The sequence below is a fragment of the Helianthus annuus genome, chromosome 4 (assembly GCF_002127325.2).
Source record: "Helianthus annuus cultivar XRQ/B chromosome 4, HanXRQr2.0-SUNRISE, whole genome shotgun sequence".
NCBI classification, from domain to species: domain Eukaryota; kingdom Viridiplantae; phylum Streptophyta; class Magnoliopsida; order Asterales; family Asteraceae; genus Helianthus; species Helianthus annuus.
The window spans coordinates 151,168,579-151,190,686 of NC_035436.2; the positions used below are offsets into that span (position 1 = coordinate 151,168,579).

Below are 22,108 nucleotides of genomic sequence, written 5' to 3' on the forward strand. Positions count from 1 at the left end.
TGTAAATGAAGCAAAAAAGAGTAACAATTAAATAACTAGTTAATTCAGCAGAGTGAGGCGTCAATGACCGAATGAAAATTGCAGCTATTTTTGGTAAGTGGGTCAAACTCACTATATCTATTTTATAAGCTAAAAAGTGCCGTAGATTATACAAAATATTTATTGTTAGCAAATATGATAAATGAGCCACATGTGATACAAGGATGGCTGTTAATATATAAAAAAAACTAAAAGAAAAGCCTACGTAGACTTGGGGAGTTTTGAGGTGCTAACATAAATTAAGAAAGGTGTATGGAGGTGGGCTGCTTATTTGGTTAGAGATGATCATCCAAACAAAGTAGGACACAAGATTTGAAGGGTATTATTTTTATGAATGGGAGATCAAGGGGAATGAAAAGAAAAAAAAAACAAAAATAAAAACAAAAACAAAAACAAAAACAGAAAAAAACAAAAAAAAAAAAAAACAAAAGAAATCTAGATATTTGTTGAAGTTGATCCATATATTGAGTTGCTGGACGTGAGTGGAGGCGGTGATATAAGGAAAAAAGCTCCATATATTATTAGGGGACAGCAACAAGAGGAAAAAGAAAGCGATTTGTTCGAGTTTTCTAGTCACGATCAAGATTCAATTCTGGGTTTGAAAATAATTAATTTGGTTTGATTTACTTTATGTTATTCGGACTCATGAACATGATTTATTATTCGTATGAGACTTGCTTCTTTTTAGTGGTTATGTTTCTTGGATAATTTCTTATACTACCTAGTCCTAGATGAACTATGCCTTAATGTTTTGACTGTTTGGTTTTGACTAATGATTAAATTGGGATGATTTACATATTCGTGTTTTGTGAGTGTTTATGAATTTGTATGCTTGTCTTGGTTGTGATTGGTTATTTGGTTAGGTGATCTTGTTAGTCTGGTCTGGAACTATTTATAACATTCTAGGTTCGTTAATCTATTAGGTTTTCAGTCTAGAGCTTGAGATTAGAGATAATTCAAGTTTAACTAAATTAATTAAAATCAACTGAGTATAGTGTGCATCCTTTTCTGGCAACTCTAGCGACAAGTCAGGATTGCTAGGTTATTAGCTAGGCGTTGTTTGGTAGTTTGGGTGACTGATAGCTCGGATCCGACTACTTATTCGCGTTTAGGGTTTCCTAAGTTTTCAATTATTTTGCAGGTTTAGCTTCATGACCGGAGGATTTTAGCACCATAGTTGTTTTTAATCTGACAGTCGTGGGATTCGATATCGGTAGGTCGAGTCATTTCAAATTTAGAACTTCATCACTCTGTTCCATCTTCTATTTTGGTTGATCATCCTTAGCGGGAGGTTTTCTCGGTAGATTCGGAGCTTTAGCCATTGGTCAGGACTAGAGGTCATGGGTTGGTCATAGGGAGTCGAAGCCTGAGTAGTTCTTTCTCATCATTGTCTGCTTCCCATCACTTCACTATTTTTCTTGCGTGCTCTGTTCTCTTGTTTACTCGCTTTAGTAGAATTAGAAAAATCCTAAAAACACAAATTAAAACCTATTATGTAATTACTTGAGTTAGAGTCTAGTTGAGCGTCGCTAGTGTCCCGTGGGTTCGATACTCGGACTTCATTAGGCTTTACTACGTACGATAGGTACACTTGCCTGTCAGTGGTCTAGCATTTAGAGAGTCTTAGTTTATAAATTTAAAACTAGGGTGTCTAGATTAGGTTAGTAGTTTTTATAGACCGCATTCAGCACATCAAGAGCCTTGGGCACGTGGCGTGTTGGGCGGAGCACGGCCCCGTGCTGAACTTGCTGTAGTGCTGGAAAATTGTTGGGAGGCTCTGTTTTTGTGCATGGGGTGTGGTTTTAACGTTCCTTGGTAACCTCCACCTTTTTTAGTGTATTCAACCATTACAACATCGTCCAAACACCATTCAATAATTAAAAACCATCATTCATTAAAGAGTGAAATACATAGTTCCTAAAAATTAAAAATAAAGTTGCTAAAAATTAAAAACTACAAAGATCCTAAGATAGATAGGTCATAAAATGCAGGAAATCACTAAGGAGTTTGTAGGTCCAACTAGCGGAGGATCTAGTCACCTAATCCTTGTATACGAACAAACCCGGTTGTGCGGAATCCAACCGGGAATGCAAACCGAGATCAAGAACACAATGACACAAAGATTCAATGTTTAAATCTCAAATATATTCAAACCAGGAAGTTTGTTTACACTGATTACATAAAATAAAGCTCTCACAAACTTTCTTAGTTCTCTCGTGTGTTTGTGTTCTCTGTTCTTTTGTCTTCATGTCTGCTGCTTATATAAGCACCTGGTCGACGAAACATGCTGAGTGATGAAAGACCCAGACGAAAAAACTAAGTCAACGAAAGACAACAGGTCTTTCGTCACACTCCCAAATGGACGAAACATGTTTTTCTTCAACATGCTTTTCTTCCAGCATGCAAGTCTTTCGTCATATTCACATACAGGTCTTTAGTTTGATGTTTCCATGTGTATGTCTAGTACACAAATATATATATATATATATATATATATATATATATATATATATATATCATGAATTCACGTTTACATGTAGACCATGCATTGAAAAGTCTTCACATGACATCATCATGGTGATGTCATGATGATGTGTCAGCAGGAAACGGCTCACGGCTCTTCGTGCTTCGCGTGACGAACTCTGGGGCGCACGACGGAGGAATGTTGTGACATCGGGCTTGAACTGAACCTAACCGAGTTGAACCGAACTGAACCGAGTCACGTCCACATAAAGTGTATCAACAAACTCCCCCTTGGACGCTACTCGTAAGGTTCATCTTCCATGTCTTCCATGTCGGAGGATCTTCACAGTCTTCACACGTCGTAAGTAGAAATTGTATCAACAAACTCCCCCTTTCATTTAGGAAGTGTGTTAACAAACTCCCTCTTAAAATAAACTCTCTCATGAGTTATGCTCGTGAATCTTTTGATCTTCAAAACTTTAGATCCTTGTGGTGTTGATGATAGGTCAGCGGCAACTCGATCATCTTCATTTGAGTGCCACCATGTCGTGTCTTCATTCCGAAGCTTGTCATCGAACAGGTTCTCTTCGCCTTTAGCTGAATTGGATGTTGCATATGCACATACAAGAAAGCTAAACGTGTAATGAGAACAACTGCTTGGAATATAGTTATCATAAACAAATGACACACATGTGACCAGTTTTCAACTACTGTCCGACTGTTTGAAAGTTTAACGAATTGTTCAATTTTGGTTTTTAACTTTCAAAAACTTGCAAATTTCGACCGTTTATGAAGATTTAGTTGTTTTGGATTTCGCTCCGGTTTCAGGTGGAAAAGACTTGAGATCCAACATCGGGTAATAAAAAAAAAATAGAAATAAATCTTTTTGGCTTTTATAAAGTTTATATTAAAACACACCTAAAATCTTTTTGGTATTTTTGAATATTTGAAATGTAAAGACGGAAAGCAGTAAATAAATATATACATAGATGTAGAAACTGAAAGGAGTAAATAAATATTTACAGACATTCTTTTTGCGAGTTTCGAGGGTAAGAGAATCATATCACTGTATGGTCACGCCAAAACGCTCTTATTGTTCAGTCAGTTAACATTATCGGTAAGCATCCTATAACAATTATCGGTATTGTTGTTCATATAAGCTCAACTTATCAGAGGTAATCATGGCGAGGGGATACGATTAGTGTATGATTTATACTTACCGACCGGTGTTCATCCACACACGACACATTCCTGTATCAAGGTATGCACAAGAGTTCATCTTACTGGTGAGTATACCATTTATCATCTGTTTGACCGTATATGAAAATGTGAGATACTCACTTATTTTGATTGAAAACAAGCCCTATGTGATAGAATCACTTATTGATGAGGAACTTGATTTTCATATGCATGAGGGCACAAGAGCAAGTCTGTGAACAGGTCAGTACAAACGTACAGCAAAGAGACGAACTTGACTCCCAGATAAATGTGATATATTATCACTTATTTTTGGGGCATGTGATTGTTGATCACTTATTGAGGTCGAATGCAATATGTACACGTATGTATAGTATCATGGAAGATCTAGACTTCGTCTCTGTTATTTTTCGGTAAAAGAAACAACCATGATACCCAGATGATAAACAGCATAAAGACCACGTATCTCAGAACCTCGGCCATCTATCAAACGAAATTTCAGTACCAAGACCATATGCCAAAGAGTGGTTCCTGTCACACCCCGACCGCGTAAAACAACAAACCGCGGCGAAAACGTCGGGGAGTGATGCGACAGAATTATTGTTTCAACAACCATGGTAATTAAAGTTATGTATTATTACGATTAACGTTTACATTGTCTTTTGAGTTCAAAATAAAATAACATAATTAACAGTCTTTTAAGTCACTAGGGCCCGAGTCCGCCTAAGTGAAGCACAAACATCATCATGCATTAGCACCTGAAAACACATGTAAAAATAGGTACGTCAGCATAAAAATGCCTGTGAGAAACATAGGTTTTGGTTATGCAGGGTTCATGACTTGTAGTTTAAAAGAAGTGTTTAACAAAAATATAGTCATGGACCTTGTAAAATGTTTTCCTTTATGAAATCATATGAAAATCGATATGAAAATCAAATGATAATGAAAGGACAATCCATGGTTATATGAATAACCAAGAAAAAGTGAATTTGTATAAAATATGTAATTTGTAAAACAATGTCATGTTCTTGTATAAAATGTTTCATGTTTTGCCCAAGTTGTTTAGGTAACGCAACAATGTATAACACGATAAAAGCACTTATATATATGAAGTACCAGCGGCGTATCCACCATGCTTTTGTCATATAACACATAGCCTCGTTACATAAGTCACTTATCAATAACCAACCAAAATGTCTTGTTCAATGTAAAAAAAAATGTTTATGAATAAACCATGTTTAATGTCATGTGTAACATGTATCATGTATAAAATGCATAGCAAGTAGCAAGTACCTACTTAAACTATGTGATGATGTCAATGTGAAACAAATATCATGTATGGTGAATAACAAGTAATTACTCAACCATAGGAAAAATGTACAAAACAAGGTTTTTGAATAAACCTATGTTTAAATCAAATGTCATGTTTTGTAGAAAAGAATGCTTTATGATTACAAACATTTATGCATTAATGTTAATCGCATACATTGAAGCCTTGCGACTGTGGCGACAAACCCTTAAACAAATTAAAGGTTTATCTAAGTTATATATATCGGATTCTGTCATTCCCAACTTCCAAACAAACCTAGGAAGTCGGAAACAGGAGTTGTCAATTCCTATGGTACCATTACATACTACCGAGCGGCGTGATCAATGTTAATGAATGTATTATTGTCCCGATTAAACACACCAAATGTCATAGTCAATGTAGCATGTGAAAACCATATACTAGGAATGCTAAGTAAACATGCCTAGTAGAAATGTTCATGTAAAACAATGTGCTAGCATGCTCAGTAAACATACATAGCAGAAATGTCACTTAAAACAATGTGTACATATGCTAAGTAAACATATGCAACAAATGTGTAATAAATCAATGTGCTTGCATGCTTAACATGCATAGCAAAACATAATTGAAAACATGTACTAGATATGTACTAGGTGAAACTAGCATGTTTATGTCATAAAAGCATGAAATGCACGGAAGTAACACGTATGTACATGTGTATCACCCCAAAGTATTTGAAAACGGTAAAAGAGGGGAACTATGTACTCACTTGGGATTTCCTAATAGTCTTGAGAATAAGACCAAATAAGGCTTCAAGGATCACGAATCAACCGGCACCTAATATAGGTAACTATGTTAATAATCGGATCCTAAATCGGGAGATAGGTTAGAATGAGGTTCTAAAAATCAAATGAGTATTTAAACTCATATGGTATGATTTAATAGTCCCAATATTCTTATTTGAAAGTCTACCTAAGTGCTTTTGACCCGTTTCGACCCATTACGGTAGTATAAGCTACGATAATGTGTCGTTTGCGTAAAACTATGTTCGGATGGCTATCTATGTGCTATGTCAAGTCTTACATGCCCAATTATGCCTAAACATGTTACTAAATCAGATTATATGTCAAAAATATGTTCACATAGGTAAAATACGGATTTATGCTTCAAAAGGGCATTTTGGTCATTTCCTATGGCATACAAGCTAACTAGCAAATGACTAAACAATCCTATGTGATCATAAGGTATAACCTCAGAGGTTATTCCCTATGCAACTATGATCACTAAACAAGCATGGTCGGATCCTAATGATCGACCAAACGGGTCGGGTTCGAAAGTGTAAGCGGTTGTTTAGACCGCTTAACTTACGACCCTAAACAAGCACTAAACTAATAGTGACGAGTTAAACATGTCAAAACATGTTTATCCTACTTAGAAAACTGATTTGGTATTAAAACAAAGTGTTTTGATACCTAAAATTAGTTCCGTGGCAAAATGCGTGCTAAAATGCATTTTGCCCGAAACTTTGACTCGTCACTATGCCTAGTTAACGTGGTAATTACTAGGTATAATCGCTAAGGATTATAACCATCGTGATTACAATCACGTTACAAAGTTCAACCAAACTTTGCGTTGACTATTGACTGGTCAAACTGAAAGTCAAGCACTGTTTGACTTTTTAAGCTAGAAAGCAATAAAAGAATTAAGGAAGGCTTACAAAAGGTCCTTGCTTGAACTTGATCTTATAATTCTCAGGTATGAAGTTTTAAAACAACAACTTAGAGAATTTAGATCAAGTGTGAGTTGCTACAAATGAATTGGTAGGCTATTTATAGTTGTTGCAAACTCACAAGATCATGACACATGTTTGTGTGATCTCCAAGCAAGAATCATGGCCATACAATTGTCACAAGCAGGTACGAAGCCTTGGGGAGGTGTTAACTTGCTCATCACACCAAGAAATTTGCATAAAAAGCCCCCAAAGATCAACAATAGTTTCCAATAATTACAGTTCAGGTCCCTGCACTTGGTTTAACCTCATTTCAGCCCCTTTTGACCCCCGTTAAGCCATTTTCAAGGCTCTACAAGGTCATTAAAGTCTAGAGGACTCAAAATATACTTGGAGAACTCTCGGATGTCGGATCGTTTGGTCGTACGGTCACGTTATTCGTTAAATTACGACGAAACTCAAACGGACGCGAAAACGAAACAAATTAAGCGATGAATGGTACTTTGCATGCCAATCACTAAAATAAAATTATTTTAGTGTGTACAAAAATTTTGGATGTCCAGATATGGTCAGAACGTAAGATATGCGCGAAAATGCTAACTTACGCCGTTTTTGACACTTCCAGCCCCTATAGGATCATATAAGCATGTTTTCGCACACCGAACCTATAAAAGATTATTTCTACACCATGTTTAGGTTATATATGGTATGTTTAGCTTATGATCAAGTTCCAGAATGTATGTCGCCTTACGAAAAGGCAGACTTTTGCAAGTTGACGCAAATAGTCCCTGTGAGCGAATAAACTTGTTTTTGCCATACCAAACCCTTCAAAACTTATTTCTAAGTTATGTAAAGGTTATTTAAGGTATGTTAAGCTTATGTTACTATTCCGAAGTGTTTGTTGCGTTAAACTGATTGCGTTTACGAACCAGTTCGCGTATAACTTCCCAGAAAGCGATGTAGAGTTTAAAATCAATCAAAAACCAACATGAGCATAAAATCAAACATAAATAACCAACATTGGGATCAAAACACATTGTTTTATTAATATTGGATTGTTCAGAGTCTGTAAAATGGTTACACAAGCACAGATGTCACAGTCTCCCCTACTTTAGGAAATTTCGTCCCGAAATTTATTTAGAGGAAACTTGTGAGAATAGATGCAGATATTTCGCTTTCATCTAATCTTCACGTTCCCAAGTAAACTCTAGGCCACATTTAGATTCCCAGCGAACTTTAACAATAGGTATGCGCTTGTGTTTGAGCTTCTTAACTTCACGGTCGATGATTTCCACAGGTTTCTCAATGAAGTGCATCGTGTTATCAACACGAATTTCATCAAGTGGTATGTGGAGGTTATCATCGGCTAAACTCTTTTTGAGATTGGACACATGGAAAGTCAGATGAACATTTCCACGTTCAGGAGGTAGCACAAGTCTGTAGGCTACTTTTCTGATTCTTTCAACGATCTTGAATGGTCCAACATAGCGTGGTGCAAGTTTTCCTTTCTTTCCAAACCTAATCACAGCTTTCCAAGGGGACATCTTGAGTAGGACGTGGTCACCGACTAGAAATTCTAAGGGCTTGCGTCGTCGATCCGCGTAACTCTTTTGACGGCTTCTAGCTGTCTGAAGGTTATCACGAATCATCTTGACCTTATTTGTAGTCTCTAGAATAAGTTCAGGTCCAGTAAGATGAGCTTCACCTATCTCACTCCAGCATACCGGCGAACGACATTTTCGACCGTATAAAGCTTCGAAAGGAGCCATATTGATGCTAGAGTGATAACTATTGTTGTAGGAGAATTGGATCAACGGTAGATGCGAATCCCAACTACCACCAAAATCAATCACACATGCTCTAAGCATATCCTCCAGTGTCTGGATTTTCTCTCAGATTGACCATCCGTTTGCGAATGGTACGCTGTGCTCAAATTAAGTTGGGTCCCCATGGCAGATTGCATGGTTCTCCAAAAGCGAGACGAGAATCGAGCATCTCTGTCAGATATAATGTTCAAAGGAACACCATGTCGAGATACAATCTCATCAACGTATAACTTGGAAAGCTTGTTAGCAGATAGATCCTCACAGATTGGCAAGAAATGCGCTGACTTTGTTAGACGATCAACAATTACCCAAATGGCAGCGTGACCTCTTTTAGTGCACGGTAACATGGTAATGAGATCCATGGAAATGTTTTCCCATTTCCAAACCGGAATCTCTGGTTGCTCCAATAATCCAGAGGGATGTTGGTGTTCTGCCTTAACCTTAAGTCAAGTAAGGCATTTTGAAACATATAAGGCAATGTCTTTCTTCATACCCGGCCACCAATACTGGGTTCGAAGATCCTTATACATCTTGTCTGCACCAGGATGAATAGAATAACGAGACTCATGAGCTTCATCCATAAGCAAGGTGCGAAGATCTTCTATACTTGGGACCCACAAACGGCCCATGAAATAGAATATCCCAAAGTCTTTCAGTTCAAGCTCAGGCTTAGTATGACACGGTAACTCTTTACCCATCAAGTCTTGTGTAACACAAGTATGTTGAGCCTAAATTATGCAGGTTTGAATGTCAGATCGAACCTGAACACAGTGAAGCTTGACATGTTCCTTATGACTTAATGCGTCAGCCACGACATTCGCCTTACTAGGATGGTAGCGAATTTTGCAATCGTAGTCGTTTAGAAGTTCAACCCAACGTCGTTGCCTCATGTTAAGTTCTTTTTGATTGAAAATATGCTGGAGACTCTTGCGGTCAGTAAACACTACACACTTTGTACCGTAAAGGTAGTGTCTACAGATTTTGAAAGCAAAGACTACTACACCCAATTCAAGATCATGAGTAGTGTAGTTTTTCTTGTGCACTTTCAGCTGTCTTGAAGCATAAGCTATGACTTTGTTTCTTTGCATAAGAACGTAGCCAAGGCCTAAATTGCATGCATCGCAATACACAACAAATTCGTCGTTACCCCCGGGCAAAGATAGAATAGGTGCATCGCAGAGTTTCTGTTTCAAGGTCTGGAAAGCTTCTTCCTGTTTGGATCCCCACTCAAAAGGTTTATTCTTCTGACTTAAACAGTGAGAGGAACCACAATCTTGGAGAAATTTTCAATGAAACGGCAGTAGTAACCCGCTAGACCAAGAAATGAACAAACCTCGGTAGGAGTAGTAAGAGTATCCCAATCCTTAATCGCTCTGATTTTGGCGGGATCTACATATATACCTTGTTCGTTGACGATGTGCCCCAAAAATTGAACTTCCTTAAGCTAGAATTCGCACTTGGAGAATTTGGCGAAAAGTTGTTCTTTCTTTAGAAGATCCATTGAAAGACGAAGATGTTGCTCATGATCAGCTCGAGTCTTAGAATAGATCAGAATGTCATCAATGAAAACAATGATGAACTTTTCCAAATAAGGCTTACAAACCCTATACATCAAGTCCATGAAAACCGCTGGAGCATTAGTTAAACCGAATGGCATAAAAGTGAACTCATAATGACCATAGCGTGTACAAAAAGCTGTTTTGGGAATATCTTCTTCGAGAACTCGAAGTTGATGATACCCAGAAGGCAGATCAATCTTTGAAAAGCAAGTAGCACCCTGTAGCTGATCAAAGAGATCATCACTGCGAGGTAGGGGATATCGATTCTTGAAGGTAAGCTTATTAAGCTCATGGTAATCGATACACATTCTGAAATATCCATCTTTCTTTTTCACAAACTGGACAAGAGCGCCCCAAGAGGAAAAGCTTGGACGGATGAATCCTTTGTCAGATAGCTCCTGAAGCTGCTTAGATAACTCTTGCATCTCAGACGGTGCAAGACGATAAGGTGATTTAGCAATAGGATTTGCGCCAGGCACAAGATCGATGCGGAACTCAACTTGGCATACAGGGGGTAAACCAGGTAATTCTTCAGGAAATACCTCAGGATAATCCCGAACAACAGGGATATCTTGGATAGTCTTACCTTTGCCTTTTTCCTCTACGACATGTGCCAAGAAAGCAACATATTTCTTTCGTAGGTTTTTGTGGGCTTGGGTAAAAGACATGAGTTTAAGACCACTAACGGGTTTCACCCCACGAACTTCTAAGATCTCACCAGTCGATAGCGGTACACGAACCAACTTCTCAAAACATACCACCTCAGCATGGTACTTCGATAACCAATCCATTCCTACTATTACATCGAAGCACCCGAGTTGCATCGGTGTGAGGTCAATAGGGAAAAGATGATTATTGAGATTCAACTGGCCATTTCGAAGAACCGAGTCGAGTATAACAGGTTTACCACTAGCTACTTCTACTGTCAAGGGCTTTCCTAGTTTTGTTCTAGTCATCGAAAGCAAAGGCTCAAATGCTAAGGACACAAAACTCTTATCGGCACCCGAATCAAATAGAACAGAAGCAGGACAGTTGTTAACAAGGAACGTACCGTTCACCACTTCGTTATCCGCACGTGCCTCATTGGCATTCAGGTTAAAAGCTCTACTACGAGCCGGTGCTTAATTCGCATTTGCCAACCTCAGGCAGTTGTTCCTGTAGTGGGTCAGATCCCCACAATTGTAACACAAACCCGGCAGAAAATGAGGTCATGCAGGATTCTGGGCAGGGTTTTGCATAGCTTGGATTTGAGCTGCCTGATTTTGGTTAGGAGCAAAACGGCAAGTGGTCGCAAGATAACCAGATTTGCCACAATTTGTGCAGATGCGGCATTACAATTGTGGCTGGTGGTGGCTATTACATCTGTTGCACAAAGGTGCATTTCCCGCATACTGCCTTTTGGCACCAGGTTGTGCAGCCTGATTCTATGCTGCCTGATTAGGAGCAGCCAGGTTTGTCTGAGCAGTGACAGCGAAGTTCTTGGAAGCCTTACGCTTCCTCGATTTCTTTGAAGACTCGGCACCCTTCTTGCCCTTTTTCTCAGTGGTGCTATCAGACTATTTCTGCGTCTTGTCACCTTTTCTGTGGAGTTTACCCTTTTTGACCTGCATTCAGTAAAGGTAGCAGCGAGCCCAATGGCCTGTCCGACGGTAGTAGGGTTGCTGCCAGTGACAATAACCTGAACAGGATCTGGCAAACCATCTATGTATTTCTAAATAGCCTTATCCAAAGGCCTGACCATAGTAGGACAGAGCAAGCTTAACTCCTCATATCTGTCAGTATAAGCCCGGTTTTCACCACTGTCTTGCTTCAAGTCATGGAACTCATTTTCGAGTGCCCTCTGCTCGTGACGAGGACAAAATTCTCTCATCATGAGAGCTCTAAGTTCCTCCTATGTCTGACACAAAGCAACATCAGCACCTCGATCTCTCATTACTCCATTCCACAAGGTAAGAGCCCTCTTTTGGAATACACTTGAAGCAAACTCGACCCTACGATTGTTCGGACATTGAACATGGCAAAATGTGCTCTCAAGACTCTCAAACCACTGTAGGAGCCCAGTTACTCCTTCAAAACCACTGAACTTGAGCGGTTTAGCCGAGTTAAAACTTTTGAAATTGCACGGAGTAGGTGCATTATTGTTATTGGTGGCGTGGTTTATTTGAGTTATGAGATCAGGTAGCATAACAACCATCTGCTGTGCTACAATAGCTGCCAGTTCGGCATCAGGTTGCTGAACGTTACGTTGAGGAGGCATTCTAAAAGAGGAAACATGAGAGAAAACAAGTGAGATGATGTGATGAAAAATGAGATATCATAAAAATCGACAAAATGGTGGTCATTTGTTTGTTACCATAGAGCAAACAAACAACACACAGTGACAAATCAAAGTAAATGAGTCATAATAATGTATCGCTGAAGACATGCTTGCCTATAAGTGAACACTCACCCCAAGAGTTCCCAGGTAAGAGTGACTGGTCCGATACTGTGGATTTGTACGAACACTCTAGCCTTAGACAGAAAACTCAGGGTACAGGCATTCACTCTTCCAGTTTGCACGTGTTCACGTTATTTAGACCCAAACTTTGACGAGATTTTGAAAATTTGGAAGGCACATGGCCAAAAGAAATCATCTAAGGATAGATGATTGATTTCAAAATCATTTTGGAAATTATGTTCATGTTTTAGTAATCACCTAAGGTTAGGTGACGTGTATTGTTTTAAGATCAAAACACAAGTAAACTTGTGTTAGGGTCCTAGAAAGTTATAGTCTAGGTCAAAGCATTAATAATAACCTAATTCCCTATAACCATTGGCTATGATACCAACTCTTCTGTCACACCCCGACCGCGTAAAACAACAAGCCGCGGCGGAAACGTCGGGGAGTGATGCGACAGAATTATTGTTTCAACAACCATGGTAATTAAAGTTATGTATTAATACGATTAAAGTTTACATTGTCTTTATAGTTCAAAATAAAACAACATAATTAACAGTCTTTTAAGTCACTAAGGCCCGAGTCCGCTTAAGTGAAGCACAAACATCATCATGCATTAGCACATGAAAACACATGTAAAAATAGGTACGTCAGCATAAAAATGCCTGTGAGATAGATAGGTTTTGATTATGCAGGGTTCATGACTTGTAGTTTAAAAGAAGTGTTTAACAAAAATATAGTCATAGACCTTGTAAAATGTTTTCCTTTATGAAATCATATGAAAATCGATATGAAAATCAAATGATAAAGAAAGGACAACGCATGGTTAAATGAATAACCAAGAAAAAGTGAATTTGTATAAAATATGTAATTTGTAAAACAATGTCATGTTCTTGTATAAAATGTTTCATGTCTTGCCCAAGTGGTTTAGGTAACGCAACAATGTATAACACGATAAAAGCACTTATATATAGGAAGTACCAGCGGCGTATCCACCATGCTTTTATCATATAACACATAGCCCCGTTACATAAGTCACTTATCAATAACCAACCAAAATGTCTTGTTCAATGTAAAAAAAAAATTTATCAATAAACCATGTTTAATGTCATGTGTAACATGTATCATGTATAACCAAATGGAATGGATAGCAAGTAGCAAGTACCTACTTAAACTATGTGATGATGTCAATGTGAAACGAATGTCATGTATGGTGAATAACAAGTAATTACTCAACCATAGGAAAAATGTACAAAACAAGGTTTTTGAATAAACCTAAGTTTAAATCAAATGTCATGTTTTGCAGAAAACAATGCTTTATGATTACAAACATTTATGCAGTAATGTTAATCGCACACATTCAATCCTTGCAACTGTGGCGACAAACCCTTAAACAAATTAAAGGTTTATCTAAGTTATGTATATCGAATTCTGTCATTCCCAACTTCCAAACAAACCTACGAAGTCGAAAACGGGAGTTGTCAATTCCTATGGTACCATTACATACTACCGAGCGGCATGATCAATGTTAATGAGTGTATTATTGTCCTGATTAAACACACCAAATGTAATAGTCAATGTAGCATGTGAAAACCATGTACTAGGAATGCTAAGTAAACATGCTTAGTAGAAATTTTCATGTAAAACAATGTGCTAGCATGCTTAGTAAACATACATAGCAGAAATGTCACGTAAAACAATGTGTACATATGCTAAGTAAACATATGCAACAAATGTGTAATAAATTAATGTGCTTGCATGCTTAACATACATATCAAAACATAATTGAAAACATTTACTAGATATGTACTAGGTGAAACTAGCTTGTTTATGTTATAAAAGCATGAAATGCACGGAAGTAACATGTATGTACATGTGTATCACCCCAAAGTATTTGAAAACGGTAAAAGAGGGGAACTATGTACTCACTTGGGATTGCCTAATAGTCTTGAGAATAAGACCAAATAAGGCTTCAAGGATCGCGAATCAACCGGCACCTAATATAGGTAACTATGTTAATAATCGGATCCTAAATTGGGAGATAGGATAGAATGAGGTTCTATAAATCAAATGAGTATTTGAACTCATATGGTATGATTTATCAGTCCCAACATTCTGATTTGAAAGTCTACCTAAGTGCTTTTGACCCGTTTCGACCCATTACGGTAGTATAAGCAACTATAATGCGTCGTTTGAGTAAAACTATGTTCGGATGGTTAACTGTGTGGTATGTCAAGTCTTACATGCCCAATTATGCCTAAACATGTTACTAAATCATATTATATGTCAAAAATATGTTCACATAGGTAAAATACGGATTTATGCTTCAAAAGGGCATTTTGGTCATTTCCTATGGGCATACAAGCTAACTAGCAAATGACTAACCAATCCTATGTGATCATTAGGTATAACCTCAGAGGTTATTCCCTATGCAACTATGATCACTAAACAAGATTGGTCGGATCCTAATGATCGACCAAACGGGTCGGGTTCGAAAGTGTAAGCGGTTGTTTAGACCGCTTAACTTACGACCCTAAACAAGCACTAAACTAATAGTGACGAGTTAAACATGTCAAAACATGTTTATCCTACTTAGAAAACTGATTTGGTATCAAAACAAAGTGTTTTGATACCTAAAAGTAGTTCCGTGGCAAAATGCGTGCTAAAACGCATTTTGACCGAAACTTTGACTCGTCACTATTATTCCTAGTTAACCTGGTAATCAGAAGGTATAATCGCTAAGGATTATAACCATCGTGATTACAATCACGTTACAAAGTTCAACCGAACTTTGTGTTGACCATTGACTGGTCAAACTGAAAGTCAAACACTGTTTGACTTTTTAAGCTAGAAAGCAATAAAAGAATGAAATAAGGCTTACAAAAGGTCCTTGCTTGAACTTGATCTTATAATTCTCAGGTATGAAGTTATAAAACAACAACTTAGAGAATTTAGATCAAGTGTGAGTTGCTACAAATGAATTGGTAGGCTATTTATAGTTGTTACAAACTCACAAGATCATGACACATGTTTGTGTGATCTCCAAGCAAGAATCATGGCCATACAATTGTCACAAGCAGATACAAAGCCTTGGGGAGGTGTTAACTTGCTCATCACACCAAGAAATTTGCATAAACAACCCCCAAAGATCAAACAGTTTGCTGAAAATCATTTTCTGTCGCTGGGCAGTCTGACAACCTCCCAAATCAGCAATAGTTTCCAATAATTACAGTTCAGGTCCCTGCACTTGGTTTAAGCTCATTTCAGCCCCTTTTGACCCCCGTTAAGCCATTTTCAAGGCTCTACTAGGTCATTAAAGTTTAGAGGACTCAAAATATGCTTGGAGAACTCTCAGATGTCGGCTCGTTTGGTCGTACGGTCGTGTTATTCGTTAAATTACGACGAAACTCAAACGGATGCGAAAACGAACCAAATTAAGAGACGAATGGTATTTTTGCATGCCGATCACTAAAATAAAAATATTTTAGTGTGTACAAAAATTTTGGATGTCCAGATGTGGTCAGAATGTAAGATATGCGCAAAAATGCAAACTTACGGCGTTTTTGACACTTTTAGCCCCTGTAAGATCATATAAGCATGTTTTCGCACACCGAACCTATCAAAGCTTATTTCTAAGCCATGTTTAGGTTATATATGGTATGTTTAGCTTATGATCATGTTCCGAACAGTACGTCGCCTTACGAAAAGGCAGACTTTTGCAAGTTGACGCAAATAGTCCCTGTGAGCGAATAAACTTGTTTTTGCCATACCAAAGCCTTCAAAACTTATTTCTAAGTTATGTAAAGGTTATTTAAGGTATGTTAAGCTTATGTTACTATTCCAGCGTGTTTTTTGCATTAAACTGATTGCGTTTACGCACCAGTTCGCGTATAACTTCCCAGAAAGCGATGTAGAGTTTAAAATCAATCAAAAACCAACATGAGCATAAAATTAAACATAAATAACCAACATTGGGATCAAAACACATTGTTTTATTAATATTGGATTGTTCAGAGTCTGTAAAATGATTACACAAGCACAGATGTCACAGTCTCCCATACTTTAGGAAATTTCGTCCCGAAATTTATTTAGAGGAAACTTGTGAGAATAGATGCGGATATTTCGCTTTCATCTGATCTTCACGTTCCCAAGTAAACTCTGGGCCACGTTTAGATTCCCAGCAAACTTTGACAATAGGTATGCGCTTGTGTTTGAGCTTCTTAACTTCACGGTCCATGATTTCCACAGATTTCTCAACGAAGTGCATCGTGTTATCAACACGAATTTCATCAAGTGGTATGTGGAGGTTCTCATCGGCTAAACAGTTTTTGAGATTGGACACGTGGAAAGTCGGATGAACATTTCCAAGTTCAGGAGGTAGCTCAAGTCTGTAGGCTACTTTTCCGATTCTTTCAACGATCTTGAATGGTCCAACATAGCATGGTGCAAGTTTTCCTTTCTTTCCAAATCTAATCACACCTTTCCAAGGGGACATCTTGAGTAGGACGTGATCACCGACTTGAAATTCTAAGGGCTGGCGTCGTCGATCCGCATAACTCTTTTGACGGCTTCTAGCTGTCTAAAGGTTATCATGAATCTTCTTGACCTTATCTGTAGTCTCTAGAATGAGTTCAGGTCCAGTAAGCTGAGCTTCACCTATCTCATTCCAGTAGACCGGCGAACGACATTTTTGACCGTATAAAGCTTCGAAAGGAGCCATATTGATGCTAGAGTGATAACTATTTTTGTAGGAGAATTCGATCAACGGTAGATGCGAATCCGAACTACCACCAAAATCAATCACACATGCTATAAGCGTATCCTCTAGTGTCTGGATTGTTCTCTCAGATTGACCATCTGTTTGCGGATGGTACGCTGTGCTCAAATTAAGTTGGGTCCCCATGGCAGATTGCATGGTTCTCCAAAAGCGAGACTAGAATCGAGCATCTCTATCAGATATAATGTTCAAAGGAACACCATGTTGAGATACAATCTCATCAACGTATAACTTGGCAAGCTTGTCAGCAGATAGATCCTCACGGATTGGCAAGAAATGCGCTGACTTTGTTAGATGATCAACAATTACCCAAATGGCATCGTGACCTCTTTTAGTGCGCGGTAACTTGGTAATGAGATCCATAGAAATGTTTTCCCATTTCCAAACCGGAATCTCTGGTTGCTCCAATAATCCAGAGGGATGTTGGTGTTCTGCCTTTACCTTAAGACAAGTAAGGCATTTTGAAACATATAAGGCAATGTCTTTCTTCATACCCGACCACCAATACTGGGTTCGAATATCCTTATACATCTTGTCTGCACCAGGATGAATAGAATAACGAGACTTATGAGCTTCATCCATAAGCAAGGTGCGAAGATCGTCTATACTTGGGACCCACAAACGGCCCATGAAATAGAATATCCCAAAGTTGTGATAACTCGAGTTTCCGGGATTCCACTTTCGCACTTATTGCATGTTAACTGTTTGTTTAGTTGTTTACTTGCACAATTGGTTTGCTTTGTAACTGTATACGTTTTGGTTCGATAAAGTATATTGTGATTGTGCATGGTTATGTGTTATTTACGAAAGATTTGACAAATACATGAACTTGGTGATGAAACTATAAATTATATTGTGATGGGTGTGTTTTATGTAAAATATGTTGTTAATCATTGATTGTTTGATTCATGCAAAAACCCTAGTTCTACATACAATAGTTCTGTGTTTAATGATTGATTCTGATTATTGTGAAAAGGTTATGATTGTTGTGTATTCATTTGCCTGATGATTAAGATGCATGATATGTTAGAACTGTTGATGGTTAATTTGATTACTGCACTGTGAATATATGAAACTAGGGTTTCTTGATCGTATGTGTAACTGTTCCATTGATTCTTAAACTGGTTTTGGAATTCACGCTTGATTGATAACTCCGAGTTACCCTAGTCCGACTTTTGTTTGTGATTCATGTTGTCCGACTATTGTATATAAAACATAAATTCCGACTTTCATTTAACCTAAGAGGTCCGACTTTCATGTAGCACAAAGGGTCCGAACTTTTAATGATGGTATAAGTCCGACCTTATGTTGATATATATATAAGTCCGAATTTTTGACAAGGGAAGCCTTGTCCAAAATTTTGATGATGGAAAGCATGTCCGACTTTTGTAACAAGGACACTAGGTCCGACTTTTGTAACAAGGACCCTATGTCCGACTTTTTAATGAAATAAGGGGGTCTGAGCTTATGATATGTAGAGGTCCGAGTTTTTGACAAGGGAAAGCCCTTGTCCGAGTTTTTGTAGGGGGGAAACATGGTCCGAGGTCTTAAGTCATGCATATTGTCCGAGTTTTGGCTTGAAGCTTGTCCAAGTTTCTATGTTTGATACTTGTCCGAATCTTGTAAGGGGGTTAAGCATGGTCCGAGTTTGTAGTTGTGTGGTCCGAATTCTTTGTGGCTGATTTCATGTCTGAGTTTGTTTATAGGGTAGCATGTGTACACAATTTTTGATGAAGAATGTTATAATTCACTAATACAATATGACTGTTAATAGTGTTGGATGTTTTGTGTAATTCGAATTGGATGTTTAAGCTTTGATATGAGTCGCGCATGGGAATTATGAGTTCTGAATGGTTTTGTATAACTTTTATATACTATGTGATGATTTCTGATTGATTACACATTACACTCTATGACTTTTAATGATACGGAGACATTGTGAATAAAACTGATTTCGTATGCATGAACACAATAGGACTTGACTGATTTCTCGTGAGCGCATAGTATAACATACCGAGCAAACCAAGGTGAGTTCACACTCTTACCAAGGCATGGGATTCCCGGGGTTTGGGAATGGGATTGAATGAATGAGGTTGAATAGATACCTGTACTTACACTGTTACTAGACTATCTACCATCATCCTCGGATGCGCAGGACACATACGTAAAACCTACGTATACTTGTACTCATCACTGTCCTCAGGTTGCGAAGGACACTCACGTAAAACCTACGCGAACTTATACTCACTACTGCCTCGGTTGTGTCAGGCACTTACGTAAAACCTACGTAAACCCCCGCGTACCCCTGTCCTCGGTTGTGAAGGACACTTACGTAAAACCTACGTAAACTTTGTACGTACTACTGTTCTCAGTAAGAACACTTATGGTTACAAATAGTCTTGTGTATATACAACTATGGGAAGCCCCCACCAATAGAACATACTATCTGCCCAGTAGAGCCACATGTTACGAAACAGACTTACTATTACTAACTTACTTACTGTGAACTCGCTCAACTAGTTGTTGACTCTTTGTTACATGCCTTGCAGGTCGTTAGATATACATGGAACTTGCACTGGGAGGCGCGGTCGTTGTGGACAAGGATCGTGAATGCTTGATTTAAACATTATGACATTACATACTTTATTTATGATGGGCTTTTACTCATACGCTTCCGCCAAACGTTGAATTTATACTTATGTTTTGAACACCTTTCGTATGGATTGGTTTGGTTTAATGACATTTACTTTTACTATATACGTTGTTCTATATGATTGGTGGCTTGATCCTGGTCAGTCACGCTCCCAAGCGATGATACTCCGCAGGTGGATTTTGGGGGTGTGACAGATTGGTATCAGAGCCATTGGTTATAGCGAACTTGGTTTTAATATGGGGAAAACGTTTTTTTTTATTAAAACCAGACTATAACCAGTACAGTGCTCAACGATCCACAACGACGCCTCGCTCCACGTGCAAGACTCAACATCCTAGGTAATAAGGTTTATGTTTATTGCCTACATGCTAGAATTACATAGAACTTTGCTCGTGGTATGCTTAGATTACATTGCTCACTATTTGTTATTGCTTGAGAACACTTGTGTGCTTACACTCTTCTGTCATCACACTATTCGCGAACCTTTCTCACTTATGTTGCCTTTGATGTGAAGATCAATGGTCGGACGTATTAACTTGACTCAAGCCCAGTTGAAGACTCTTATCAACGAACAAGTTGCTGCGGCACTTGTAGCAGCAAACGCGGGAGGTATACCCTGCAGTCGTAACTCATACTAGGATCTTTAGATCCTACATTCCTAAACCAACTCTTGTGTTTAACCTTGCCCTATTCTTACACTAGGTCAACCCGCTCAGCAACCTGTTTGCACTTTCAAGAATTTCATGGACTGTCGTCCAAGCACGTTCAGTGGCACGGAGGGAGCAGTGGGACTCCTCCATTGGTTCGAAAAGCTCGAGTCGGTATTTGAGATGTGTGAATGCCCTGAGGCTCGCAGGGTGAAATACGCCACTGGTACTTTAGAAGGGATTGCGCTAACTTGGTGGGATGCGCAAGTCCAACTTTTGGGATTGGCAGCTGCTAACGCCACTCCCTGGAATGATTTCAAGGAGCTGATTAAACGGGAATACTGCACACGCGATGACATCCACAAGTTAGAAGTGGAGTTCTTTCATTTGAAGATGACTGGGTCGGAAATCGAAGCTTATACTAAAAGGTCAAACGAGTTGGCAGTTATGTGTCCAACTATGGTGGACCCTCCTATTAGACGTATTGAGTTGTATCTCAAAGGGTTGGCACCAGAAATTCAGAGCCATGTGACATCGGCTAATCTTGACAATATCCAGGCTATTCAACGCCTTGCTCATCGCCTCACGGATCAGGCAGTGGAACAAGACAGGCTGCCTAAGCGCGTCAGCGCTACTGCTACCGTTACCGCTTCTGCTACTCCTGCTACCCCCAGTGACAACAAGAGAAAATGGGAGGGGGATTCCAGCAAAGGTTCAGCTTCAGTTCAGTCCCAAGTTCAGCAACGAAATATTGACAACTATCAGAGCCCTAGTCAGCAGTCTTCGGGCAATCACAGGCAAGGTGGATATCGAGGGAACCTCCCAAAGTGTAACAACTGTAACAGACATCACAGTGGCCAATGCAACAAGGGTCGCTGTCAGAGGTGCCTCAAGATGGGCCATGAGGCCAAGGATTGTAGGAGCCCGTGGCCTGCGAGTCAGAATCAGCAGCAGCAGCAAACCCCGCAGAATCGGAAACAGGGCAACAAGGGATGTTTTAATTGTGGCGCTGAAGGTCACTTCAAAAGACACTGCCCTCAGTTGAACCAAAACCAGAACAACAACAACAACAATAACCAAGGCAACGTGAACAACAATGGGGGAAACAACAATGATGGGAACAACGGCGCTAGGCGTCGTGCATTTGTGCTGGGGCAGGGTGATGCCAGAAATGATCCCAATGTAGTTATGGGTAAGTTTCTTCTTGATGACTTTTATGTTACTGTATTGTTTGATTCGGGTGCGGATACAAGTTATGTGTCTTTGAAAGTTAGCCAAATGTTAAAACTTGCACCAACTCCCTTAAACACCAAACATGTCGTAGAGTTAGCTAACGGTAAAAGTCTAGAGGCCACACACATAGTTCAGGGTTGTAATCTTATCCTCGCTGGTCAGACTTTCTCCATCGATCTCATTCCTATAGTTCTGGGTAGTTCCGACATCGTCATTGTTATGGATTGGTTATCCAAGCAGCAAACAGAGATCCTATGTAA

General features: G+C 38.8%; 1 protein-coding gene across 1 annotated transcript in view; it reads right to left on the reverse strand.

Annotated features, from left to right (window-relative positions):
* Positions 1 to 1,423: 1,423 nt before the first annotated feature.
* The window catches only part of LOC110933649, a 40,281-nt gene continuing 19,596 nt past the window's right edge, over positions 1,424 to 22,108 (reverse strand). Inside the window, exon 2 of the mRNA XM_022176861.1 lies at positions 1,424 to 1,507. Coding sequence (XP_022032553.1) covers positions 1,424 to 1,507 — 84 coding nt within the window. The remainder of the gene's footprint in view (positions 1,508 to 22,108) is intronic.